This window comes from Somniosus microcephalus, chromosome 14, assembly GCF_052327205.1.
Source record: "Somniosus microcephalus isolate GS21.2 chromosome 14, FLI_Smic_1.0, whole genome shotgun sequence".
Classification (NCBI taxonomy): Eukaryota; Metazoa; Chordata; class Chondrichthyes; order Squaliformes; family Somniosidae; genus Somniosus; species Somniosus microcephalus.
The window spans coordinates 133,285,523-133,313,446 of NC_141000.1; the positions used below are offsets into that span (position 1 = coordinate 133,285,523).

Below are 27,924 nucleotides of genomic sequence, written 5' to 3' on the forward strand. Positions count from 1 at the left end.
GAGAGAGAGCGGGGGACATAGTGAGAGAGAGGGGCAGAGACAGACAGACAGACAACACGCCCCCCCCCCAAACCCAAAACTCCCCCAATATCACCCCCGTCACCTGTTCTGACTGTTTGTGTTTGTGCTGTGACAGGTGCTGGGATTCGAAGTGGATACAGTGAACTCGGTCCAGTTTTCCAACCACACGGGTAAGATTCAAATATCTACCGTCAGAAACAACCACAGAATGTTCATGGAGCTGCCACTGCTCATCCCTCGAGTGCTTTCTGAGTTATTTCCTATTCCCAGGGGAATGGGACTAATTGGAAAGCTGTTTCAAAGAGCCGTCATAGGCACGATGGAATGAGTGGTCTCCTGCCCTGTGTCATTGTCTGATATGACCCCTCCCCTGAAGACACTGACTCTCACTGGGGTACGGGTTCCACAGACACTGACTCTCACTGGGGTACGGGTTCCACAGACACTGACTCTCACTGGGGTACAGGTTCCACAGACACTGACTCTCACTGGGGTACGGGTTCCACACACACTGACTCTCACTGGGGTACGGGTTCCACAGACACTGACTCTCACTGGGGTACGGGTTCCACAGACACTGACTCTCACTGGGGTACGGGTTCCACACACACTGACTCTCACTGGGGTACGGGTTCCACAGACACTGACTCTCACTGGGGTACGGGTTCCACAGACACTGACTCTCACTGGGGTACGGGTTCCACAGACACTGGCTCTCATTGGGGTACGGGTTCCACAGACACTGGCTCTCATTGGGGTACGGGTCCCACAGACACTGACTCTCACTGGGGTACGGGTTCCACACACACTGACTCTCACTGGGGTACGGGTTCCACAGACACTGACTCTCACTGGGGTACGGGTTCCACAGACACCGACTCTCACTGGGGTACGGGTTCCACACACACTGACTCTCACTGGGGTACGGGTTCCCTAGACACTGACTCTCACTGGGGTACGGGTTCCACAGACACTGACTCTCACTGGGGTACGGGTTCCACAGACACTGACTCTCACTGGGGTACGGGTTCCACAGACACTGACTCTCACTGGGGTACGGGTCCCAAAGACACTGACTCTCACTGGGGTACGGGTTCCACAGACACCGACTCTCACTGGGGTACGGGTCCCACAGACACTGACTCTCACTGGGGTACGGGTTCCACAGACACTGACTCTCACTGGGGTACGGGTTCCACACACACTGACTCTCACTGGGGTACGGGTCCCACAGACACTGACTCTCACTGGGGTACGGGTTCCACACACACTGACTCTCACTGGGGTACGGGTTCCACACACTGACTCTCACTGGGGTACAGGTTCCACAGACACTGACTCTCACTGGGGTACGGGTTCCACACACACTGACTCTCATTGGGGTACAGGTTCCACAGACACTGACTCTCACTGGGGTACGGGTTCCACAGACACTGACTCTCACTGGGGTACGGGGTCCACACACACTGACTCTCACTGGGGTACGGGTCCCACAGACACTGACTCTCACTGGGGTACGGGTTCCACACACACTGACTCTCACTGGGGTACGGGTTCCACACACTGACTCTCACTGGGGTACAGGTTCCACAGACACTGACTCTCACTGGGGTACGGGTTCCACAGACACTGACTCTCACTGGGGTACGGGTTCCACACACACTGACTCTCACTGGGGTACGGGTTCCACAGACACTGACTCTCACTGGGGTTCAGGTTCCACAGACACTGACTCTCACTGGGGTACAGGTTCCACAGACACTGACTCTCACTGGGGTCCGGGTTCCACACACACTGACTCTCACTGGGGTACAGGTTCCACAGACACTGACTCTGAGGTACGGGTTCTACATACACTGACTCTCACTGGGGTACGGGTTCCACACACACTGACTCTCACTGGGGTACGGGTTCCACAGACACTGACTCTCACTGGGGTACGGGTTCCACAGACACTGACTCTCACTGGGGTCCGGGTTCCACACACACTGACTCTCACTGGGGTACGGGTTCCACAGACACTGACTCTCACTGGGGTACAGGTTCCACAGACACTGACTCTGAGGTACGGGTTCTACATACACTGACTCTCACTGGGGTATGGGTTCCACACACACTGACTCTCACTGGGGTATGGGTTCCACACGCACTGACTCTCACTGGGGTACGGGTTCCACAGACACTGACTCTCACTGGGATACGGGTTCCACACACACTGACTCTCACTGGGGTACAGGTTCCACAGACACTGACTCTCACTGGGGTACGGGTTCCACAGACACTGACTCTCACTGGGGTACAGGTTCCACAGACACTGACTCTCACTGGGGTACGGGTTACACAGACACTGACTCTCACTGGGGTACGGGTTCCACACACACTGACTCTCACTGGGGTACGGGCTCCACAGACACTGACTCTCACTGGGGTACGGGTTCCACAGACACTGACTCTCACTGGGGTACGGGGTCCACACACACTGACTCTCACTGGGGTACGGGTTCCACAGACACTGACTCTCACTGGGGTACGGGTTCCACAGACACTGACTCTCACTGGGGTACGGGTTCCACAGACACTGACTCTCACTGGGGTACAGGTTCCACAGACACTGACTCTGAGGTACGGGTTCTACATACACTGACTCTCACTGGGGTATGGGTTCCACACACACTGACTCTCACTGGGGTATGGGTTCCACACGCACTGACTCTCACTGGGGTACGGGTTCCACAGACACTGACTCTCACTGGGATACGGGTTCCACACACACTGACTCTCACTGGGGTACGGGTTCCACAGACACTGACTCTCACTGGGGTACAGGTTCCACAGACACTGACTCTCACTGGGGTACGGGTTCCACAGACACTGACTCTCACTGGGGTACGGGTTCCACACACACTGACTCTCACTGGGGTACGGGTTCCACAGACACTGACTCTCATTGGGGTACGGGTTCCACAGACACTGACTCTCACTGGGGTACGGGTTCCACACACACTGACTCTCACTGGGGTACAGGTTCCACAGACACTGACTCTCACTGGGGTACGGGTTCCACAGACACTGACTCTCACTGGGGTACGGGTTCCACAGACACTGACCCTCACTGGGGTACGGGCTCCACAGACACTGACTCTCACTGGGGTACGGGTTCCACAGACACTGACTCTCACTGGGGTACGGGGTCCACACACACTGACTCTCACTGGGGTACGGGTTCCACAGACACTGACTCTCACTGGGGTACGGGTTCCACAGACACTGACTCTCACTGGGGTACGGGGTCCACACACACTGACTCTCACTGGGGTACGGGTCCCACAGACACTGACTCTCACTGGGGTACGGGTTCCACAGACACTGACTCTCACTGGGGTACGGGTTCCACAGATACTGACTCTCACTGGGGTATGGGTTCCATCAGCCCCTTGCAGTACCATACCTAAGTGGCCATTCTGCTGGGCTCCAAGCAGGATACGTGACTCTGGCGGGCATCACAGGTGAGTTCAATCTTGTCGTTTCTAGACTGTCGCAGGGATCATTGGGCAATGATGTGGAACCAGAGCCCTCGCCCAGGTCAGCACAGTGCCGGGTTGGAATCTGCTCCTCATTGGCTGGAATGGCTCAGCCCCATAATGGAGCCATTATCAACTGAAGCTCTGGTGACACTCTGTGTTACTTCCTCTCCATCACACTCTGCATGTCACGCACTGTCTAATCCAAACTTTTGTGTTGCGTTAGAGCGGGAGTTGCAGAAACAGAAGTGGAATTTTGACTCTACAGTTAAACGGCAACGGTTACCGGTGCCACAATCTCTGCAACTTAATTGGCCTCTTTATATTCAGCCAGTGATTACTTAACAATTAGACCATGAGCAACACCATGGGAGAGCTGCCAGTAGTTTAAAAATTGACTGTGTAGCCTCTAGTTCCCCTCTCGTGTGCCGGAATACTCTGTCTAATGCAAACTTCTGTGTCACACGAAATACTATAAAGAAACAAAGGCACTCGTTTCTGAACGTACAAACTGCAGAGTCAGCACACGGGAACACGATCCGCTCCTAGCACAACATCATCAGCCGCAACGTTGGCAATGTCTCCGGGCACCTGCCAATGTATCTCCAGCAGTCTGCGCAGTGCACAACTTCACCATGCCAGTCGTGGCTCAGTGGGCTGCACCTTCACCTCGGAGTCAGAAGGTTGTGGGTTCGAGTCCCACTCCAGAGACTGGAGCACACAAATCTTGCCTGACACTCCAGTGCAGTGCTGAGGGAGCGCTACACTGTCGGAGGTGCTGTCTTTTGGATGAGATGTTAAACCAAGGCCCCGTTTGCCCCCTCAGGTGGACGTAAAAGATGCCATGGATCTATTTTGAAGAAGAGCAGGGGCGTTCTCCCCGGTGTCCTGGGCCAATATTTATCCCTCAACCAACATCACTAAAACAGATTATCTGGTCATTATCACATTGCTATTTGTGGGAGCTTGCTGTGCGCAAATTGGCTGCCACGTTTCCTACACTACAACAGTGACTCCACTTCAAAAATAGTTCATTAACGCGCTTTGGGACGTCCTGAGGTCGTGAAAGGCGCTATAGAAATGGAAATCTTTTTATCTCGTCTGTCTACGCAAATCTGCGGCACACTTGGAGAAAGCCTCATACAGTGATCTGCTTCCACTACCAGGAAATGTCAGAATATCCGTAACCACAACTTAACCTCAGCATTCATCATACTTAATAAAAACCCGAAAGCTGTGCTCGGCGCTGACTGCAGCCTGAACTTGCAGCTGTCTTGCAATCTGTCGATTTAATTCCATTTGCAAAGAGCACAGCTGACTCTGGGCGTGCGTGTGTATATTCTCTGTGTTCTTGATGGTTGCAGTCCGTGTGGTGAGGAGGCTCCCAGTGAGGATGCAGGAATAGCCGAGTCGGACTGTCCAAGTCGGGATAGTGTGTGACGTCAGAACCATAGAGCGATCCAGTAGAGGAGGAGGCCATTCGGCACATTGTGCCTGTGCCGGCTCTTTGGTTGAGCTGAATGGGGCCTGAATTAGGAGTGCGAGCCACCCTGGTCCCTTGCCACCCTGGTCCCTTGCCACGCTCCCCTGTCCCGTACACTCAGTCCTTAATCCCCCAACGGCAATTCCACTGTCCCGATATCATTGACATGTCAAAAGGCAGTGCCCACAGGATCAGCACAGCACTCCCACCGACTAATGGGAACAGTAAAGGAGCTTCAGAGCTCACCTCCGGATCCTGCAAATGTTCCCTAAAGAACACACACCGCGGCCCAGGATACACGAGTGTGTAAAACAGCCAATTGTGCCCCAGTCTCGATGACAGCACGGGGCGGAATTTTAATATAATTAATGGTGAACTGAGAGCTGCTATTAACCCGGAAACATGGATTCGACAAGAAGTGGCAGAAATCTGGCTTAGCGATTTTTTAAAATTAAAATTTTTTTTTTTTTGTACCAGTTAACAGAACGTAAATGGCTGGAATCCCCCCAATCCCGTGCCGCCCCCTTACTAGCCTCCCCCCACCCCCAACGAGCTCACTGTTCATAAGAAATAGGAGCATGATTAGGCCATTCAGCCCCTCGAGCCTGCTTCGCCATTCAATAAGATCATGACTGATCCGATCTTGGCCTCAACTCCACTTTCCCGCTCTCTCCCCACACCCCTCGACTCCCCTGTAGCTCAAATGTCTGTCAATCTCCGCCTTGAATATATTCACTGACCCAGCCTCCACAGCTCTCTGGGGAAGAGAATTCCAAAGATTCACGACCCTGTGAGAGAAGAAATTCCTCCTCATTTCCGTTTGAAATGGGCGGCCCCTTATTCTGAAACTATGCCCCCTAGTTCTAGATTCACCCACGAGGGGAAACATCCTCTCAGCATCTACCCTGTCGAGCCCCCTCAGAATCTTATATGTTTCAATAAGATCCCCTCTCATTCTTCTAAACTCCAATGTGTATCGGCCCAACCTGCTCAACCTTTCCTCATGAGACAACTCCTTCATCTCCGGAATCTACCTCGTGAACCTTCTCTGAACTGCCTCCAATGCAAGTATAACCCTCCTTAAATAAGGAGACCAAAACTGTACGCAGTACTCCAGGTGTGGTCTCACCAGCGCCCTGTACAGTTGAAGCAAGACTTCCCTACTTTTATACTCCACTCCCTTTGCAATAAAGGCCAACATTCCATTTGCCTTCCTAATTACTTGCTGTACCTGCATGCTAACTTTTTGTGATTCATGTACAAGGACCCCCAGATCCCTCTGTACCGCAGCATTCTGTAGTCTCTCTCCATTTAAATAATATTTTGCTTTTCTATTCTTCCTACCAAAGTGGATAACCTCACATTTTCCCACATTATACTCCATCTGCCAAATTTTTTGCCCACTCACTTAACCTCTCTATATCCCTTTGCAGACTCTCTGTCCTCCTCACAACTTACTTTCCCACCTATCTTTGTATCGTCAGCAAATTTGGCTACAGTACACTCGGTCCCTTCACCCAAGTCATTAATACAGATTGTAAATAGTTGAAGCCCCAGCAGTGATCCCTGCGGCACCCCAATAGTTACAGTTTGCCAACCTTTATCTCGAGTCTCTGTTAGCCAATCCTCTAGTCATGCTAATATATTACCCCCAACCCCGTGAGCTCTTATCTTGTGCCGTAGCCTTTTATGCGGCACCTTATCGAATGCCTTTTGGAAATCCAAATACACTACATCTACTGGTTCCCCTTTATCCACCCTGCTCGTTACATCCTCAGAGAACTCCAGCAAATTTCCCTTTCATAAAACCACACTGACTCTGCTTGACTATATTATGATTTTCTCTAAATGTCCTGCTATCACTTCCTTAATGATGGACTCCAGCATTTTCCCAATGACAGATGTTGGGCTAACTGGTCTATAGTTTCCTGCTTTCTGTCTCCCTCCTTTCTTAAATAGGGGCGTTACATTTGCGGTTTTCCAGTCCACTGGGATCTCTCCAGAATCCAGGGAATTTTGGTAGATTACAACCAATGCATCCACTATCTCTGCAGCCACCTCTTTTAAGACTCTAGGGTGCAGGCCATCGAGTCCAGGGGACTTGTCCACCTTTAGTCCCATTAGTTTGCCGAGTACTTTCTCTCTAGTGATAGTGATTGTTTTAATTTCCTCCCTTTTGCCCTTTGATTATCCGGCTCACTGTCTCCTGTATTTGTGCTTCAGGGTATGACCACTGGAAGGGACAGGTCATGACAGCAGGTGAACTCCAGACGCTGTATGACGGGCTCAAACTGAATGATGTGACTCGCTACGATTATGTACTGACAGGTGGGTGCTGATTACAGGCATTACATCCTGATGCAGCTGATTGAATGGGAGCTTTACTCTGTAACTAACCCGTGCTGTACCTGCCCTGGGAGTGTTTGATGGGACAGTGTAGAGGGAGCTTTACTCTGTATCTAACCCGTGCTGTACCTGCCCTGGGAGTGTTTGATGGGACAGTGTAGAGGGAGCTTTACTCTGTATCTAACTCGTGCTGTACCTGCCCTGGGAGTGTTTGATGGGACACTGTAGAGGGAGCTTTACTCTGTAACTAACCCGTGCTGTACCTGCCCTGGGAGTGTTTGATGGGACAGTGTAGAGGGAGCTTTACTCTGTATCTAACCCGTGCTGTACCTGCCCTGGGAGTGTTTGATGGGACAGTGTAGAGGGAGCTTTACTCTGTATCTAATCCATGCTGTACCTGCCCTGGGAGTGTTTGATGGGACAGTGTAGAGGGAGCTTTACTCTGTATCTAACTCGTGCATACCTGCCCTGGGAGTGTTTGATGGGACAGTGTACATAAGAACATAACATAAGAAATAGGAGCAGGAGTAGGCCAATCGGCCCCTCGAGCCTGCTCCGCCATTCAATAAGATCATGGCTGATCTGATCCTAACCGCCAATCCACTATCACAGAACCATCTCCTGAATCTAACAGAATTAGACACACGAAATAGGAGCAGGATCAGGCTACACGGCCCCTGGGCCCGCTCCGCTACCCACAGGGCCATGACCGATCCGAACCTAGACTCATGTCCAAATTCCTGCCCGCTCCCCGTAACCTTTAATTCCCTTTACTTCTAGGAAACTGTCTATTTCTGTTTTAAATTTATGTAATGATGTAGCTTCTACAGCTTTTTGGGGCAGCATATTCCATGGACCTACCACCCTCTGAGTGAAGTAGTTCCTCCTCATCTCAGTTTTGAAAGAGCAGCCCCTTATTCTAAGACTATGCCCCCTAGTTCTAGTTTCACCCATCATCGGGAACATCTTCCCCGCATCCACCCGATCCAACCCCTTCACCATCTTATGTGTTTCAATAAGATCGCCTCTCATTCTTCTGAACTCCAATGAGTAGAGTCCCAATCTACTCAACCTCTCCTCATATGTCCATCCCCTCATCCCCGGGATTAACCGAGTGAACCTTCTTTGTACTGACTCGAGAGCAAGTATGTCCTTTCTTAAGTATGGACACCAAAACTGTACGCAGTATTCCAGGTGCAGTCTCACCAATACCTTGTACAACTGAAGCAATACCTCCCTATTTTTATATTCTATCCCCCTAGCAATGAAAGCCAACATTCCATTGGCCTTCTTAATCACTTGCTGCACCTGCATACTAACCTTTTGAGTTTCGTGCACCAGGACCCCCAGATCCCTTTGTACTTCAGTACTTTCCAGTTTCTTGCCATTAAGATAATAACTTGCTCTACGATTTTTCCTGCCAAAGTGCATAACCTCACACTTTCCAGTATTGTATTCCATCTGCCAAATCTCTGCCCACTTACTTAGCCTGTCCATGTCCCCTTGCAGGTTTTTTATGTCCTCCTCACTCACTACTTTCCCTCCCATCTTAGTATCATCTGCAAACTTTGATATGTTACACTTGGTCCCCTCCTCCAAATCGTTAATATAGATTGTAAAGAGTTGGGGACCCAGCACTGACCCCTGCGGAACACCACTAGTTACTGATTGCCAGTCTGAGAATGAACCATTTATCCCAACTCTCTGCCTTCTGTTAGATAGCCAATCCTCTATCCATGCCAGAATATTACCCCCAATCCCATGATTTTTTATCTTAAGCAATAATCTTTTGTGTGGCACCTTGTCAAATGCCTTTTGGAAGTCTAAATACACTACGTCCACTAATTCCCCTTTATCCACCCTATACGTTACTTCCTCAAAGAACTCCAGCAAATTTGTCAAACATGACTTCCCCTTCATAAAACCATGCTGACTTTGTCCTATTAAATTATGATTATCCAAATGTCCTGTTACTGTCTCCTTAATAATGGACTCCAAAATTTTACCTACCACAGATGTTAGGCTAACTGGTCTATAGTTTCCAGCCTTCTGTCTACTGCCCTTTTTAAATAGGGTGTTACATTTGCAGTTTTCCAGTCTGCCGGGACCTTTGCTGAGTCCAGTGAGTTTTGGAAAATTATTACCAATGCATCCACAATCCCTACCGCCACTTCCCTCAAGACCCTAGGATATAAGCCATCAGGTCCAGGTGATTTATCCGCCTCGAGTCCCATTATTTTACCGAGTACCACTTCCTTAGTGATTTTGATTGTGTTTAGCTCCTCCCCCCCTTTAGCCCCCTGTTTGTCCAGTGCTGGGATATTCTTAGTGTCTTCTACTGTAAAGACTGATGTAAAATATTCATTCAGTGTTTTTGCCATCTCCATATTTCCCACCATTAATTTCCTGGTCTCATCCTCTAAGGGACCAACATTTACTTTAGCCACCCTTTTTCTTTTTATATAACTATAAAAACTCTTACTATCTGTTTTTATATTTTTTGCTAATTTACTTTCATAATCTATCTTCCCTTTCTTAATCAATCTTTTTGTTATTTTTTGCTGTCTTTTAAAGTTTTCCCAATCCTCTATCCTCCCACTAGATTTGGCTACCTTATATGCCCTTGTTTTTAGTCGAATACTATCCTTAATTTCTTTACTAAGCCACGGATGGCTGTCTTTTCTTTTACACCCTTTTCTTCTCAGTGGAATATATATTTTTTGGAAGTTGTAAAATAACTCCTTAAATGTACACCACTGATCATGTATCGTCTTACCCTTTAATCTATTTTCCCAATCCACTCTATTCAATTCCGCTCTCGTACCTTCATAGTCTCCTTTATTCAAGCTTAGCACGCTTGTTTGGGATCCAACCTTCTCACCCTCTAATTGAATATGGAATTCAACCATGTTATGGTCACTCATTCCAACGGGATCCTTTACTAGGACATTTTTAATTAATCCCGTCTCGTTACACAGGACCAGATCTAAGGTTGCCTGCCCCCTGGTCGGTTCAGTTACATACTGCTCAAGAAACCCATCCCTAATACACTCAATGAACTCATCCTCAAGGCAGCCCTGCCCAATTTGATTTGTCCAATTAATATGATAGTTAAAATCCCCCATAATTATAGATGTTCCCTTATTACAAGCCTCAACTATTTCCTGATTGATACTCAGTCCAACAGAGTTGCCACTGTTCGGAGACCTATAGACTACGCCCACTAGTGTTTTTTTCCCCTTATTATTCCTTACCTCCACCCAAACTGTTTCATTATCCAGATCTTTTGACCCAATATCATTTCTCTGTATTACAGTGATTCCTTCCTTTATTAACATAGCCACCCCACCTCCCCTTCCTTCCTGCCTGTCCTTCCTGATCGTTAAATAACCTGGTATGTTTAATTCCCAGGCATTGTCACCCTGCAGCCATGTTTCTGTAATGGCCACAAGATCATACCCATATGTAGTTATTTGTGCCATTAACTCATCTATTTTGTTACGAATGCTACGTGCATTCAGATAGAGAACTTTCAAAGATGTTTTGTGACACTTAGTTCCTGCTTTTGCCCTTTTTATTACTTTACCTTTTACTCCATACCTTCTGCCCCTTCCTGACACGCTCTGGTTTTTAATTTCCCCACTGCTACCTAAGTCTATGACCTTCTCTGTTGTCATTTTTATTATTTGCTCTCTAGGAACCTCCCCCCCCACTAGTTAGTTTAAAGCCCTCTCTACAGCCCTAGTTATATGATCCGCCAGGACTCTAGTCCCAGCACTGGCTGTAGAGGGAGCTTTACTCTGTATCTAACCCGTGCTGTACCTGCCCTGGGAGTGTTTGATGGGACAGTGTAGAGGGAGCTTTACTCTGTGTAATGAAATCTGTTTGTCTTGATCCTGTATTCGTTTTGCACTCATGTATATTACCCTCCCCCACTGTGTATAGTTTCACTTCCTCTTTCCCGACTAACCTGGGAGGTTTCAGGTCTTGGCTCTTGGCTCCGCCCCTGACTTCTCTTACATAAAGATCCCAGGATCTGTATGACTCATTCCTGCGAACCAGTCGGCGTGTTGAGATGTTAGCTCTGATCTTAGTGATTAAAAGCCAACTTGTTTAAGTCTATAACTTCTAGTTTTGTGGTTATTGAAGGCCCATCACTCTGTATCTACCCCGTGCTGTACCTGCCCTGGGAGTGTTTGATGGGACAGTGTAGAGGGAGCTTTACTCTGTATCTAACCCGTGCTGTAGCTGCCCTGGGAGTGTTTGATGGGACAGTGTAGAGGGAGCTTTACTCTGTATCTAACCTGTGCTGTACCTGCCCTGGGAGTGTTTGATGGGACAGTGTAGAGGGAGCTTTACTCTGTATCTAACCCGTGCTGTAGCTGCCCTGGGAGTGTTTGATGGGACAGTGTAGAGGGAGCTTTACTCTGTATCTAACCTGTGCTGTACCTGCCCTGGGAGTGTTTGATGGGACAGTGTAGAGGGAGCTTTAGTTATTGTACATAAGCTATTTAAAAGAGCTACCCCGCGAGAGTGATCTCACTCTCTGTCCATGGCCCTTTGTGAGGCTCACTCGAGGGCTCACCATGTCTATGGTGAGGGCTGACAGTGGGGGTGGGGCGCTGGCTCAGAGATTCCTTTACACGGTGAGTCGCGCACCCTGTTTATGCAGTGAGTGACGCGCTCTGTTTGTTTAAGGTTACACCAGAGACACTTTGTTCCTGGAGAAGGTGATGGAAATTATTCAAGAGCTGAGGAGACAGAACCCCAAACTGGTTTATGGTGAGTGTGAAATGTGCAAATACCGATTGGATTCTTTCCTTGACCTGCTCATGAGTTGAGGATCAGAAACGGAGCAGGGACCTGAACAAGGCTCTTATCTAATCTTGGCGTCTCGGTGGAGATTATTGAAACTCTTCACCTTTGGTCTCCTAGTCTCTGACATTGCCTGAACTTATGGGTGAGATTGCAGCCTTGCGATCGGTCCCAGATATTGTATTCAGAGTCTTTGAATTGTTCTTTCTGTGAGAGAGGAGACACATTGAACTTATCGACTCTTTAATCGGTCCCACAGTAAGGAGCTGGATTCAGTGCTGTGTGTGTGTGTGTTTTGTGAAATACCGAATATTCGGATTGTACTATAACAAGTGGGGGGGGGGTACAATCCTGAACTTGGGGTTAGGGTCATCGAATGATGCAGCGCAGACGGAGGCCATTCTGCCCATCATGCCTGTGCCGGCTCTTTGAACAAGCTCTCCAATTAGTCCCACTCCCCCGCTCTCTCCCCATAGCCCTGCAAATGTTTCTTTTCAAGTATTTCTCCAATTCCATTTTGAAAGTTACTATTGAATCTGCTTCCACCACCCTTTCAGGCAGCGCATTCCAGATCGCAATAACTCGCTGCGTAAAAAAAATCTCCTCATCTCCCCTCTGGTTCTTTTGCCAATTACCTTAAATCTGTGTCCTCTGGTTACCGACCCTCCTGACAGTGGAAAGTGTTTCTCCTTATTTACTCTATCAAGACCCCTCATAATGTTGAACACCTCTATTAAACCACCCTTTAACCTTTTCTGCTTTAAGGAGAACAATCCCAACTTCTCCAGTCTCTCCACGTAACTGAAGTCCCTTATCCCAGGAACCATTCTAGTAAATCATAGAAACATAGAAGATAGGAGCAGGAGTAGGCCATTCGGCCCCTCGAGCCTGCTCCGCCATTCAATGCGATCATGGCTGATCATCCAAGTTCAGTCTGACGAGATGTATCCCAGGCTACTGTGTGAGGCAAGGGAGGAGATTGCAGGGGCTCTGACACAAATTTTCAGAACCTCTCTGGCCACAGGCGAGGTGCCAGAGGACTGGAGAACAGCTAACGTAGTACCATTATTCAAGAAGGGTAGTAGGGATAAACCAGGGAATTACAGGCCAGTGAGCCTAACATCAGTGGTAGGGAAATTATTGGAAAAAATTCTGAGGGGCAGAATTAGTCTCCACTTGGAGAGGCAGGGATTAATCAGGGATAGTCAGCATGGCTTTGTCAGGGGGAGATCATGTCTGACCAATTTGATTGAATTTTTCGAGGGGGTGACTAGGTGTGTGGATGAGGGTAGTGCAGTGGATGTGGTATATATGGACTTCAGTAAGGCTTTTGACAAAGTCCCACATGGGAGACTGGTCAAGAAGGTAAGAGCCCATGGGATCCAGGGCAATTTGGCACATTGGATCCAAAATTGGCTTAGTGGCAGGAAGCGGAGGGTGATGGTCGAAGGTTGTTTTTGTGACTGGAAGCCTGTGTCCAGTGGTGTACCGTAGGGATCGGTGCTAGGTCCTTTGCTGTTTGTAATGATTTAGGTATGAATGTAGGAGGTATGATCAGTAAGTTCGCAGATGACACGAAAATTGGTGGAGTGGTAAATAGCGAGGAGGGAAGCCTCAGGCTACAGGACGATATAGATGAGTTGGTTAGATGGGCAGAACAGTGGCAAATGGAATTTAACCCTGAAAAGTATGAGGTGATGCATTTTGGGAGGGCAAACAAGGCAAGGGAATACACAATGAATGGTAGGATCCTAGGAAGGACAGAGGATCAGAGGGACCTTGGTGTGCATGTACATAGATCCCTGAAGCCTGCAGGGCAGGTAGATAAGGTGGTTAAAAAGGCATATGGGATACTTGCCTTCATTATCCGAGGCATAGAATATAAGAGCAGGGAGGTTATGATGGAGCTGTACAAAACGCTAGTTAGGCCACAGCTGGAATACTGTGTGCAGTTCTGGTCACCACATTATAGGAAGGATGTGATTGCATTGGAGAGGGTGCAGAGGAGATTCACCAGGATGTTACCTGGGCTGGAGCGCTTCAGCTATGAAGAGAGACTGGACAGGCTGGGGTTGTTTTCCTTAGAGCAGAGAAGGCTGAGGGGGGGACCTGATTGAGGTGTACAAAATTATGAGGGGCATAGATAGGGTGGATAGAAAGGAACTTTTCCCCTTAGTAGAGGGGTCAATAACCAGGGGGCATAGTTTCAAGGTAAGGGGCAGGAGGTTTAGAGGGGATTTGAGGAAAATCTTTTTCACCCAGAGGGTGGTTGGAATCTGGAACTCACTGCCTGAAAGGGTGGTAGAGGCAGGAACCCTCACAACATTCAAGGAGCATTTAGATGAGCACTTAAAACGCCATAGCATACAAGGCTACGGACCAAGTGCTGGAAAATGGGATTCGAATAGACTGGGCTTGATGGCCGGCGCGGACACGATGGGCCGAAGGGCCTCTTTCTGTGCTGTATAACTCTATGACTCTAAATCTCCTCTGCACCCTCTTCAAAGCCTTGACATCCTTCCTAAAGTGTGGTGCCCAGAATTGGCCACAATTCTCCAGCTGAGGCCTAACCAGTGATTTATAAAGGTTCAGCATAACTTCCTGCGCCTGTGTAGTAAGGGGTCCTAGGATGAGAGTTTGAGGAGGACACTGGGGATCAGGGGCTGGGAGCAGGGTCTAATGGGGCCACTGAGAGCTGGGATGTGGCTAATATAAAACAAAAGCTTATTGTTCATTTATTTCTCTTAGTTTGCGACCCGGTGATGGGCGATAAAAGGAATGGGGACGGATACATGGTGAGTGGCCTGTCTCTCTCTCTCTCTCTCTCTCTGTCTGTGCGTTTTTCTTATTATTCATTCGTAGGATGTGGGCGTCACTGGCAAGGCCAGCATTTATTGCCCATCCCGGATTATAATAGTTCAACCATTGGTGGCCGTGCCTTCTGTTGCCTGGGCCCGAAGCTCTGGAATTCCCTCCCATAACCTCTCCGCCTCTCTACCTCTCTTTCCTCCTTGAAGGCGCTCCTTAAAAGCAGCGAGGTTGAGGCCCAGGAGTGGCGTAGTGTGGTCCAGCAGCGGGGTCGGGAGGACCACACTGCAGCCTATGAAACCCAGGCACAGAGAGCCTGTGGGAAGGAGGGAGGAGGACAGTAGGAGTATGTTTGTGTGTGCTCGGCTGATGTAGCAGAGCTTGGTCTCCAGTCATGTTCGATCCCCTTGCCATTGGACCAAGACCTTGCTGTGTCAAGCCCGTGTGGTAGCTGGTGTGCCTCATGACTCTATGGCTCACCCTAGCCCGGAACCAGTGCGCAGCAGTCATCAGTGCGTACGCCGCAACACTGGAAGCCACAGACGAGACCAAAGGGGAATTCTACTCCAGCCTCGAACAATCCCTGTCCTGAGTCCCAACGGGCGACAATCTGGTCCTCCTTGGCGACTTTAACGCCAGAGTTGGAAAGGACACAGACCTCTGGGGAGGTGTGATCGGCAGAGAGGGGGTAGGGAAAGCCAACTCCAATGGTACCCTCCTCCTGGTGAAATGCTTAGAACATGGCCTTGTCATAACCAACACCTTGTTCTGTCAGAGAGACGAGCACAAGGCTTCATGGCAACACCCTCGCTCCAAGCACTGGCATTTACTGGACTACGTCATGGTCTGAGCAAGGGACCGCAAGGACGTCCGCATCACCCACGCCATGACAGGAGCTGACGACTGCTGGACAGACTGCTGCCTAATCCGCTCTGTCATCTCCATCAATGCAGCCCCAAAACAGCGGCGGCAACAGAAACAGTGCTGCAGGAAAATTAACGCTGGAGCACTCAAAAACCCTGCTAAGAAAGCCCTATTCAGCCTGCGCCTCACAACCAACCTGACGACTCCCAGTGATTCAGAGACACAGAGTGTCCACAGCACCTGGTCTGCACTCAAAGCCTCCATAATCAGCACCTGTGAAGAGACGCTCGGTCACTTGACCAGGAAACACCAAGACTGGTTCGACGAGAACGACCAGGAGATCCAAGAGCTAATAAGCCGCAAGCGCAAGGCATTCCTGATCTGGAAACAGCAACAGAACTCGAGAGCAAGAAAGCAGCTCTACAGACGCCTGAAGGCTGAGGTCCAACAAAAAACTCACGACCTAAAGAACAGATGGTGGGTGGAGAAAGCGCAGGAGATCCAGCAGCTAGCCAACAACCACGACGTGCCCAAACACCCAAGGTCCTACCCCACTGCGGGCCAAGAATGGAGAGGTACTCATCAAGGACAGAGAGGCAGTCAGTGCCCGCTAGAAGGAGCACTTCGAAGATCTCCTTAACTGAGAATCTGTCTTCGACGCGAGTGTCCTCAACTCCATCCCGCAGCATGCTACCCGCCACCACCTCAGCACACCCTCAGCCCGGCATGAGGTTGAAAAGGCCATCTGACAACTGAAGAACAACAAGGCCTCGGGAGCAGATGGAATCCCCGCCGAGGCGCTAAAACGTGGCGGAGAAGCACTATTGGCGCGAATACATGAACTCATTTCTCTTATTTGGAAGGAGGAGAGCATGCCGGGGGATCTCAGAGACGCCGTAATCGTGACCATCTTCAAGAAAGGTGACAAGTCTGACTGCGATAATTACAGAGGAGTCTCCCTGCTGTCTGCCTCAAGGAAAGTCATCGCAAGAATCCTCCTTAACCGCCTTCTCCCAGTGGCTGAAGAGCTCCTCCCAGAATCGCAATGTGAATTCCGCCCACAATGGACATGATCTTCACCGCACGTCAACTACAAGAGAAATGCAGGGAACAGCACCAACCGCTGTACATGGCCGCCTTTGACCTCACAAAAGCCTTCGACACTGTCAACCGTGAGGGATTATGCAGTGTTCTCCTCAAATTCGGCTGCCCTCAAAAGTTTGTCACCATCCTCCGCCTGCTTCACGATGACATAAAAGCCGTAATCCTGACCAACGGATCCACCACAGACCCAACTCATGTATGGACTGGGGTCAAGCAAGGCTGTGTCATCGCACCAACGCTCTTCTCGATCTTCCTGGCTGTAATGCTCCATCTCACCCTCAGTAAGCTCCCCGCTGGAGTGGAGCTAATTTACAGAACAAACGGGAAACTGTTCAACCTCAGTCGCCTCCAGTCCAGATCCAAGGTCGTCCCATCCTCTGTCATCGAATTACATTATGCAGACGACGCTTGTGTCTGCGCACACTGAGGTCGAACTCCAAACCATCGTCAACACCTTCACCGAAGCGTACGAGAGCATGGGCCTTACACTAAACATCCGTAAGACAAAGGTCCTCTACCAACCTGCCCCCGCCACACAGTACTGCCCCCCGATTATCAAAATCCATGACGAGGCCTTGGACAACGTGGACCACTTTCCATACCTCGGGAGCCTACTGTCAACAAGGGCAGACGTCGATAATGAAGTCCAACACCGCCTTCAGTGTGCCAGTGCAGCCTTCGGTCGCCTGAAGACCAGGACCTCAAACCCAGCACCAAGCTCATGGTCTACAGAACAGCAGTGATACCCGCCCTGCTGTATGCTTCAGAGACATGGACCATGTACAGCAGGCACCTCAAAGCACTTGAGAGGTACCACCAACGCTGCCTCCGCAAGATCCTGCAAATCCATTGGCAGAATAGGCGCACCAATGTCAGTGTTCTCGCTCAGGCCAACATCCCCAGCATCGAAGCTTTGACCACACTCGATCAGCTCCGATGGACGGGTCACATTGTCCGCATGCCCGATACGAGACTCCCAAAACAAGCGCTCTACTCGGAGCTCCGGCACGGCAAGAGAGCCCCAGGTGGGCAGAGGAAACGCTTCAAGGACACCCTCAAAGCCTCCTTGAAAAAGTGCAACATCCCCACCGACACCTGGGAATCCCTGGCCCAAGACCGCACAAAGTGGAGGAGAAGCATCTGGGAAGGCGCCGAACACCTCGAGTCTCTTCGCTGGGAGCAAGCGGAAGCCCAGCGCAAGGAGCGCACGTCAAACCAAGCACCACACCCACCCGCCCCTTCAACCACCGTCTGCCCCACCTGTGACAGAGACTGTAGGTCCCGCATTGGACTCATCAGTCACCTGAGAACTCATTTTTAATGTGGAAGCAAGTCATCCTCGGTTCCGAGGGACTGCCTAAGAAGAAGAAAACCTAGAAGAAAACTAAGCTTTTGGTCATCTGCCCTAATTTCTCCTTGTGTGGCTCGGTGTCAAATTTTTTGTCTTCTAAACCTCCAGTGAAGTGCCTTGGGACATTCTACTACGTTAAAGGCACTATATAATTATAAGTTGTTGTATCCCCAATTAAGAACATAAGAACATAATAAATAGGAGCAGGAGTCGGCCATTCGACCACTCGAGCCTGCCCCGCCATTCAATGAGATCATGGCTGATCTTCGACCTGAACTCCATTCACCAGCCCTATCGCCATATCCCTTGATGCCCTTACTAGTCATAAATCTATCAACTTCTGTTTTGATAAGAATTGCCCTTGAAAAGTTGGTAGTGAGCCGCTTTCTTGAACCTCTGCAGTCCGTGTGGTAAAGGTACTCCCACAGTGCTGTTAGGGAGGGAGTTCCAGGATTTTGACTCCGTGACGATGAAGGATCGGCGATATATTTCCAAGTCAGGATGGTGTGTGACTTGGAGGGGAACTTGGAGGTGGTGGTGTTCCCATGCGCCTGCTGCACTTGTCCTTCTAGGTGGAAGAGGTCGCGGGTTTGGGAGGTGCTGCCGAAGAAGCCTTGGCGAGTTGCTGCAGTGCATCTTGTAGATGGTACACACTGTAGCCACGGTACGCCGGTGGTGGAGGGAGTGAATGTTTAAGGCGGTGGATGGGATGCCAATCAAGCGGGCTGCTTTGTCCTGGATGGTGTCGAGCTTCTTGAGTGTTGTTGGAGTTGCACTCATCCAGGCAAGTGGAGAGTATTCCATCACACTCCTTACTTGTGCCTTGTAGATGGTGGAAAGGCTTTAGGGAGTCAGGAGGTGAGACACTCGCCGCAGAATACCCAGCCTCTGACCTGCTCTTGTAGCCACAATATTTATGTGGATGGTCCAGTTAAGTTTCTGGTCAATGGTGACCCCCAGGATGTTGATGGTGGGGGATTCGGCGATGGTAAAGCTGTTGAAAGTCATGGGGAGGTGGTTAGACTCTCTCTTGTTGGAGATGTCCATTGCCTGGTTATTGGTGAGTAAATGCTGCTTGACTGCACTGTCGATGACACCTTCCATCACTTTGCTGATGATTGAGAGTAGACTGATGGGGTGGTAATTGGCCGGATTGGATTTGTCCTGCATTTTGTGGACAGGACATACCTGGGCAGTTTTCCACATTGTCGGATAGATGCCCGTGTTGTAGCTGTACTGGAACAGCTTGGCTAGAGGCGCGGCTAGTTCTGGAGCACAAGTCTTCAGCACGATAGCCGGGATGTTGTCGGGGCCCATAGCCTTTGCTGTATCCAGTGCGCTCAGCCGTTTCTTGATATCACGTGGAATGAATCGAATTGGCTGTGTGCCTGTGTGTGTCCAGGGGATTTTTTGTTGAATGTCTTGTTCTGTTTCTAGTACGTTCCAGAAAATCTTCTTCCAGTTTACAAAGAGAAAGTGGTTCCGCTTGCTGACATCATCACTCCAAACCAGTATGAGGCAGAGTAAGTGTCATCGCCTGTCGTTCATAGCTTGCTCCCTATCTCTCCACCCACTGCACGCACCACCGCATCATCTCCTCCCCCGCTTAAGATCTCATCTCTTGGATTTTAAAAGGTCACTTTACTGAATAACAAATGTGTTGTTGTCGAGTGTCTTTTGCCGAGTCTGGCCCAGGCTAGAGGGGCTATTGCAGTGGCCAGGCCACAAATCCTTGCTGTTTGGGCCTGCTAACTGTACATGGGCCACTGCCTGATACTCTCACCGCAGCTCTTTTTAGTTTGAGAAATGAGATACAGAATATTTAGGTCAGGGTTAGAAAAACAGAATGCGCACAGCCCCGGAATATATCTCTTATCACCGAGTGTTCAGAACAGGCAACCTTGTTAGATATAAATTCTCTGGCTAATGTCGGAGGGTTAGAAATACACGGTTGGGGGAGGGGGTGGCGATTTTAGACGTAATACACAGGGTGGGTGTTAGACGCCTTAAATCAGTGTCCTCTGGTTCTCGACTCTTCCACCAATGGGAACAGTTTCTCTCTATCTACTCTGTCTAGACCCCTCATGATTTTGAACACCTCTATCAAATCTCTCAACCTTCTCTGCCCCAAGGAGAACAACCCCAGCCTCTCCAGTCTATCCACGTAATTGAAGTCCCTCATCCCTGGAATCATTCTCGTAAATCTTTTCTGCACCCTCTCTAAGGCCTTCGCAACCTTCCTAAAGTGCGGTGCCCAGAATTGGACACAATACTCCAGTTGAGGCCGAACCAGTGTTTTATAAAGGTTCATCATAACTTCCTTGCTTTTGTACTCTGTACCTCTATTTATGAAGCCCAAGATCCCGAATGCTTTTTTAACCACTTTCTCAACCTGCCCTGCCACCTTCAACGATTTGTGCACATATACCCCCAGGTCTCTGTTCCTGCACCCGCTTTAGGATTGTACCCTTTAGTTTATATTGCCTCTCCTCGTTCTTCCTACCAAAATGTACCACTTCACACTTTCAACCAGCCTGTCTATGTCCTCTTGAAATCTATCACTCTCCTCCTCACTGTTCACTATACTTCCAAGTTTTGTGTCATCTGCAGATTTTGAAATTGTGCCTTGTGCACCCACTTCCAAGTCATTTATTTATACAAGAAAAGCAGTGGTCCCAGTACCGACCCCTGGTGAACACCACTGAATACCTTTGCCTTGAATACCTTCCTCCGGTCTGAAAAACAACCATTGCTACTTTCTGTTTCCTGTCACTTAGCCAATTTCGTATCCATGCTGCCACTGTCCCTTTTATTCATAGGATTACATAGGATATACGGCACAGAAAGAGGCCATTCTGCCCAACCAGTCCATGCCAGTGTTTATGCTCCACTCGAGCCTCCTCCTGTCTTTCCTCATCTAAATCTATCGGCATAACCCTCTATTCCCCTCTCCCTCCTGTGCTTGTCTAGCCTCCCCCTAAATGCATCTATACTATTCGCTACAACCACTCCCTGTGGCAGCGAGTTCCACATTCTCACCACTCTCTGGGTAAAGAAGTTTCTCCTGAATTCCCCATTGGATTTCTTGGTGACTATCTTATATTGATGGCCTCTAGTTATGCTCTTCCCCACAAGTGGAAACATTCTCTCTGTATCCACTCTATCAAAACCTTTCATAATTTTAAAGACCTCTATTAGGTCACCCCTCAGCCTTTTTCTAAGAGAAAAGAGACCCAGCCTGTTCATCCTTTCCTGATATGTATACCCTCGCATTTCTGGTATCATCCTTGTAAATCTTCTCTGCACCCTCTCCAGTGCCTCTATATCCTTTTTATAATATGGCGACCAGAACTGTACACAGTACTCCAAGTGTGGTCTAACCAAGGTTCGATACAGGTTTAGCATAACTTCCCTACTTTTTAATTCTATCCCTCTTGAAATAAACCCTAGTGCTTGGTTTGCTTTTTTTATGGCCTTGCTAACCCGTGTCGCAACTTTTAGTGATTTGTGTATTTGTACTCCGAGATCCCTTTGTCCCTCTACCCCACCCAGACTCGCACCCTCCAAGTGATAAGTGACCTCCCTATTCTTCCTACCAAAATGTAATACCTCACATTTATCTGTGTTGAACTTCATTTGCCAATTATTTGCCCATTCTGCAAGTTTATTAATGTCCTCCTGTAATTTGTTGCAGTCCTCCTCAGTATTGACTATCTTCCCCCCCCCCCCCCAATTTGGTATCATCCGCAAATTTAGAAATTGTGTTTTTGATTCCAAAGTCTAAACCGTTAATGTAAATTGTGAACAGCAGTGGTCCCAGCACTGATCCTTGCGGAACACCACTACCACCTTCTGCCACTGTGAATAGCTACCCTTTACTCCTACTCTCTGCTTTGTCTTGAAGCCAGCCAGCAATCTATTCTGCTACTTGCCCCTTGACTCCACATTCTCTGACCTTGTTCATTGGTCTATTATGTGATACCTTATCGAAGGCCTTTTGAAAATCTAGATAAATTACATCTACTACATTACCCTTGTCTACTCTCTCTGTTACCACTTCAAAAAATTCAATGAGGTTGGTCAAGCAAGACTTTCCCTTTTGAAATCCATGCTGACTATTCATTATTATACTCTTCATTTCTAGATGTTCTTCTATTCTCTCCTTTAGTAGGGATTCCATTTTCCGACCACTGATGTTAAGCTGACTGGTCTATAATTCCCTGGACATGTTCTATCCCCCTTCTTAAATATAGGTATTATGTTAGCTATCCGCCAGTCCTCTGGCACTACACCTTTTTCTAAATATGTGTAGTAATGGCTTTGCTATCTCTTCCCTAGATTCTTTTAAAATGTGTGGATGGAATCCATCCTAACCAGGGGTTTTATCCTTTTTGAGTTTGATTAGTTTATTTAATATATCCCCTTTTTTTATTTTAAATGCACTTATCTCATTCCTCATCTCATCATCCAATGTCATGTCCACTTGTTCTATCTTCCTGGTAAATACCGAAGCGAAATAATGGTTCAATATTTCTGCCATCTCCTTATCATTACCTGTGGTGTTGTCCTGTTTATCCCTTAATGGCCCTATTCCCATCCCAAGCTTTCTTTTTTTATTGATGTGCCTGTAAAATATTTTATTGTTTTGTTTAATGTGCCTTGATAATTTAATTTCATAGTTCCTCTTTGCCTTCTCTCCTAATCCCTTCGTATTCTCTCTTATCATGCACTCCTCTGCTGTCTGTGTACTTAATGTTTGCCTCTTTCCTTACCCTCAATTGTTCCCTCATGTCTCATTAGTGTTTAGTTTGTTCTTTCCTTTTAGCGGAATATATTTTTCCTGCACTTTGTTGAACACCGTTTTAAATGTTTCCCATTGTTGTTCTACATCATTGTTTGCCAATATTGCTACCCATTTGGTTGGGGAGTCTAGAACCAGGGGCCACAGCCTCAGGATAAAGGGTAGGCCATTCAGGACTGAGATGAGAAGAAATTTCTTCACACAGAGGGTGGTGAATCTTTAGAATTCTCTACCCCAGAGGGCTGTGGAGGCTCAGTCATTGGGTATACTCAAAACAGAAGTCGATAGATTTCAGATTAGTAAGGGCATCAAGGGATATGGCGATAGGGCCGGTGAATGGAGTTGAGGCTGAAGATCAGCCATGATCTCATTGAATGGTGGAGCAGGCTTGAAGGGCCGAATGGCCTATTCCTGCTCCTATTTCTCATGTTCTTACCCCCTCTTTATCAATTTTTATCCCATCCAGTATCTCCTTTATCTCCTGCTTCACTGTTTGTGGCAGCATCTTCCTTGGTGAAGACAGATGCAAAGTACTCATTTTAGTACCTCAGCCATACCCTCTGCCTCCATGCGTAGGTCTCTTTTTTGGTCCCTAATCGGCCCCACCCCTCCTTACTACCTGTTTAATATTTATATGCCCATAGAAGACTTCTGGATTACCTTTTATGTTAGCTGCCAATCTATTCTCATACCCTCTCTTTGCCCCTCTTATTCTTTTTTCACTTCTCCTCTGAACTTTCTATATTTAGCCTGATTCTCGGATGTATTCTCGACCTGACATCTGCCATATGCGCTCTTTTTCTGCTTCATTTTACTCTCTATCTCTTTCGTCGTCCAAGGAGCCCTGACACTAGTTGTCCTACCTTTCCCCCTAGTGGGAATGTACCTGAACTATTTCCTCTTTAAAGGCAGCCCGTTGTTCCATTACAGTTTTGCCTGCCAATCTTTGATTCCAATTTACCCGGGCCAGATCTGTTGTCAACCCACTGAAATCGGCTTTCCTCCAATTACCAAACACCCAAGTTATAATACAGGGAGGGTATTAAATATAATACATGGAGAGAGGGGTATTGGATGTAATACAGGGCGGGGGGGGGGGGCGGTTATTGGATGTAATGCACGAGGTGGGTATTGGGAAGGAGGAATTGGAAATATAGTGAAAGCTGAGTGGGACTGAGAGAGAGACTGAAGAATGAGCGAGTGGGAGAGAGAAAGAGAGTGAAATGGACAGGAAAGAGCAGGAGAAAGAGAGAATCAATCGGAATCAGAGACCGACGTACAGAGAGGACGAGGGAGGGGGATGAAATGTGAGACAGGACTGGGATTTGTGCGGCAGCCAATCTCTGGTGAGCTTGGATTGTGAGTGGGCAGCCCTGGTGATCCGAGGATATTTGCCACATTTGTAGGGAAAGTCAGTGCTGACTGCAGTTTAACTTTTTCTTTTTCAGAATTCTTGCAGGAAGGAAGATGAACACCGAAAAGGAGGCGATCGAGGTAACACAGCTTGTGGTGACCGCTGTTAATTGTTCAATTCTGGGACCGTCATTCATGGACCCCATGGGACATTGGAGGGGCTGTTGGATGAGACGTTAAACCGAGGCCCTGTCTGCCCCCTCAGGTGGACGTAAATGATCGCGAAGAACAGGGGAGTTGTCCCCGGTGTCCTGGCCAATGTTTCTCTCTCAAACAACACGTAAAACAGATTATCTGGCCATTATCACATTGCTGTTTGAAGGACCTTGCTTTGCGCAGATTGGCTGCCACATTTCCGACATTACAACAGTGATTACACTTTAAAAAGTACTTAATTGGCTATAAAGCTCTCTGGGGCGTCCTGATGTCATGAAAGGTGCTAATTAAATGCAAGTCTTGACTGCTCAGTTAGAGAATCCTGCCTGCTTTAGCTGCTCCTAAAGACACTGACTCTCCCTGGGGTACGGGATCCACAGACACTGACTCTCACTGGGGTACGGGTTCCACAGACACTGACTCTCACTGGGGTACGGGTTCCACAGACACTGACTCTCACTGGGGTACGGGTTCCACAGACACTGACTCTCACTGGGGTACGGGTTCCACAGACACTGACTCTCACTGGGGTACGGGTTCCACAGACACTGACTCTCACTGGGGTACGGGATCCACAGACACCGACTCTCACTGGGGTACGGGATCCACAGACACTGACTCTCACTGGGGTACGGGATCCATAGACACCGACTCTCACTGGGGTACGGGATCCACAGACACTGACTCTCACTGGGGTACGGGATCCACAGACACCGACTCTCACTGGGGTACGGGTTCCACACACACTGACTCTCACTGGGGTACGGGATCCACAGACACCGACTCTCACTGGGGTACGGGTTCCACACACACTGACTCTCACTGGGGTACGGGTTCTACATACACTGACTCTCACTGGGGTACGGGTTCCACACACACTGACTCTCACTGGGGTACGGGATCCACAGACACTGACTCTCACTGGGGTACGGGATCCACAGACACTGACTCTCACTGGGGTACGGGTTCCACAGACACTGACTCTCACTAGGGTACGGGTTCCACAGACACTGACTCTCACTGGGGTACGGGATCCACAGACACTGACTCTCACTGGGGTACGGGTTCCACAGGCACTGACTCTCACTGGGGTACGGGATCCACAGACACCGACTCTCACTGGGGTACGGGATCCACAGACACCGACTCTCACTGGGGTACGGGATCCACAGACACCGACTCTCACTGGGGTACGGGTTCCACACACACTGTCTCTCACTGGGGTATGGGATCCACAGACACCGACTCTCACTGGGGTACGGGTTCCACACACACTGACTCTCACTGGGGTATGGGATCCACAGACACCGACTCTCACTGGGGTACGGGTTCCACACACACTGTCTCTCACTGGGGTACGGGATCCACAGACACCGACTCTCACTGGGGTACGGGATCCACAGACACCGACTCTCACTGGGGTACGGGATCCACAGACACTGACTCTCACTGGGGTACGGGATCCATAGACACCGACTCTCACTGGGGTACGGGATCCACAGACACCGACTCTCACTGGGGTACGGGATCCACAGACACCGACTCTCACTGGGGTACGGGATCCACAGACACCGACTCTCACTGGGGTACGGGTTCCACACACACTGTCTCTCACTGGGGTATGGGATCCACAGACACCGACTCTCACTGGGGTACGGGTTCCACACACACTGACTCTCACTGGGGTATGGGATCCACAGACACCGACTCTCACTGGGGTACGGGTTCCACACACACTGTCTCTCACTGGGGTACGGGATCCACAGACACCGACTCTCACTGGGGTACGGGATCCACAGACACCGACTCTCACTGGGGTACGGGATCCACAGACACTGACTCTCACTGGGGTACGGGATCCATAGACACCGACTCTCACTGGGGTACGGGATCCACAGACACCGACTCTCACTGGGGTACGGGATCCACAGACACCGACTCTCACTGGGGTACGGGATCCACAGACACCAACTCTCACTGGGGTACGGGTTCCACACACACTGACTCTCACTGGGGCACGGGTTCCACAGACACCGACTCTCACTGGGGTATGGGATCCACAGACACCAACTCTCACTGGGGTACGGGTTCCACACACACTGACCCTCACTGGGGTACGGGTTCCACACACACTGACTCTCACTGGGGTACGGGTTCCACAGACACCGACTCTCACTGGGGTATGGGATCCACAGACACCGACTCTCACTGGGGTACGGGTTCCACAGACACCGACTCTCACTGGGGTACGGGTTCCACAGACACCGACTCTCATTGGGGTACGGGTTCCACAGACACCGACTCTCACTGGGGTACGGGTTCCACAGACACCGACTCTCACTGGGGTACGGGTTCCACAGACACCGACTCTCACTGGGGTACGGGTTCCACAGACACCGACTCTCACTGAGGTACGGGTTCCACACACACTGACTCTCACTGGAGTACGGGTTCCACACACACTGACTCTCACTGGGGTACGGGTTCCACAGGCACTGACTCTCACTGGGGTACGGGTTCCACAGACACTGACTCTCACTGGGGTACAGGTTCCACAGACGCTGACTCTCACTGGGTTCCACAGGCATGGACTGCCCTCCAGTTGGCCTCTCAAGTAGCCACAGTCAGTGGGTAGCGCCTTCAAAGAGCTTATGTGCAATAAGTCTCTACACTGTCCCATCCGACACTCCCAGGGCAGGTACAGCACGTGTTAGATACAGAGTAAAGCTCCCTCTACACTGTCCCATCAAACACTCCCAGGGCTGGTACAGCACGGGTTAGATGCAGAGTAAAGCCCTCTGACAGCAGGTGAGGTTAGTAACTGGGTCCTTGTGTCTCTCGCAGGTTATGGATGTTCTTCATGCAATGGGTCCCGACACTGTGGTGATCACGAGCTCTGATCTTCCCTCTGCTCTAGGAGACAGCTACCTGGTGACGCTTGGTAGCCAGAGAAAGGGTGAGTGAGGCTGCTCCTCATTGGAGCTTCACACATTATGTTTGTTTCTGAGAATGTGATGTTCTGGGTTTGACCCATGAGATTTTCTGATGGAGCCTGGGTATTAAAGGTCAGCCATGGCTCAGTGGGTAGCACTTGCTTCTGTGTCAGAAGGTTGTGGATTGAAGTCCCACTCCAGAGACTGGAGCACAAAGTCCAGACTGACACTTCAGGGCAGTACTGAGGGAGTACCGCACTGTCGGAGGGTCAGTACTGAGGGAGCGCTGCACTGTCGGAGGGGCAGTA

The 27,924-nt window shown here is 49.4% G+C and overlaps 2 protein-coding genes across 5 annotated transcripts in view; one reads left to right on the forward strand and one right to left on the reverse strand.

The window, feature by feature from the left end:
- The window catches only part of rrp1 (ribosomal RNA processing 1), a 428,065-nt gene that overhangs the window by 69,231 nt on the left and 330,910 nt on the right, over positions 1–27,924 (reverse strand). The gene's annotated exons all lie outside the window — the stretch shown is intronic.
- Positions 81–27,753, forward strand: pdxka (pyridoxal (pyridoxine, vitamin B6) kinase a). Its single transcript, XM_086007444.1, has 7 exons — positions 81–191; positions 7,249–7,353; positions 12,070–12,153; positions 14,935–14,981; positions 19,751–19,836; positions 24,563–24,608; positions 27,528–27,753. The coding sequence occupies exons 2-7, from the start codon at positions 7,275–7,277 to the stop codon at positions 27,645–27,647; spliced, it is 462 nt and encodes a 153-aa protein (XP_085863570.1). The 5' UTR covers positions 81–191; positions 7,249–7,274; the 3' UTR covers positions 27,648–27,753.

What these genes read in the sequence shown, in the direction of transcription:
- pdxka (XM_086007444.1), top strand. Translation starts at nt 7,275, where the DNA reads ATGACAGCAGGTGAACTCCAGACGCTGTATGACGGGCTCAAACTGAAT. An exon ending in CTACGATTATGTACTGACAG is followed by an intron (nt 7,354 to 12,069) that starts GTGGGTGCTGAT and finishes TGTTTGTTTAAG; the next exon opens with GTTACACCAGAGACACTTTG. An exon ending in GAACCCCAAACTGGTTTATG is followed by an intron (nt 12,154 to 14,934) that starts GTGAGTGTGAAA and finishes TATTTCTCTTAG; the next exon opens with TTTGCGACCCGGTGATGGGC.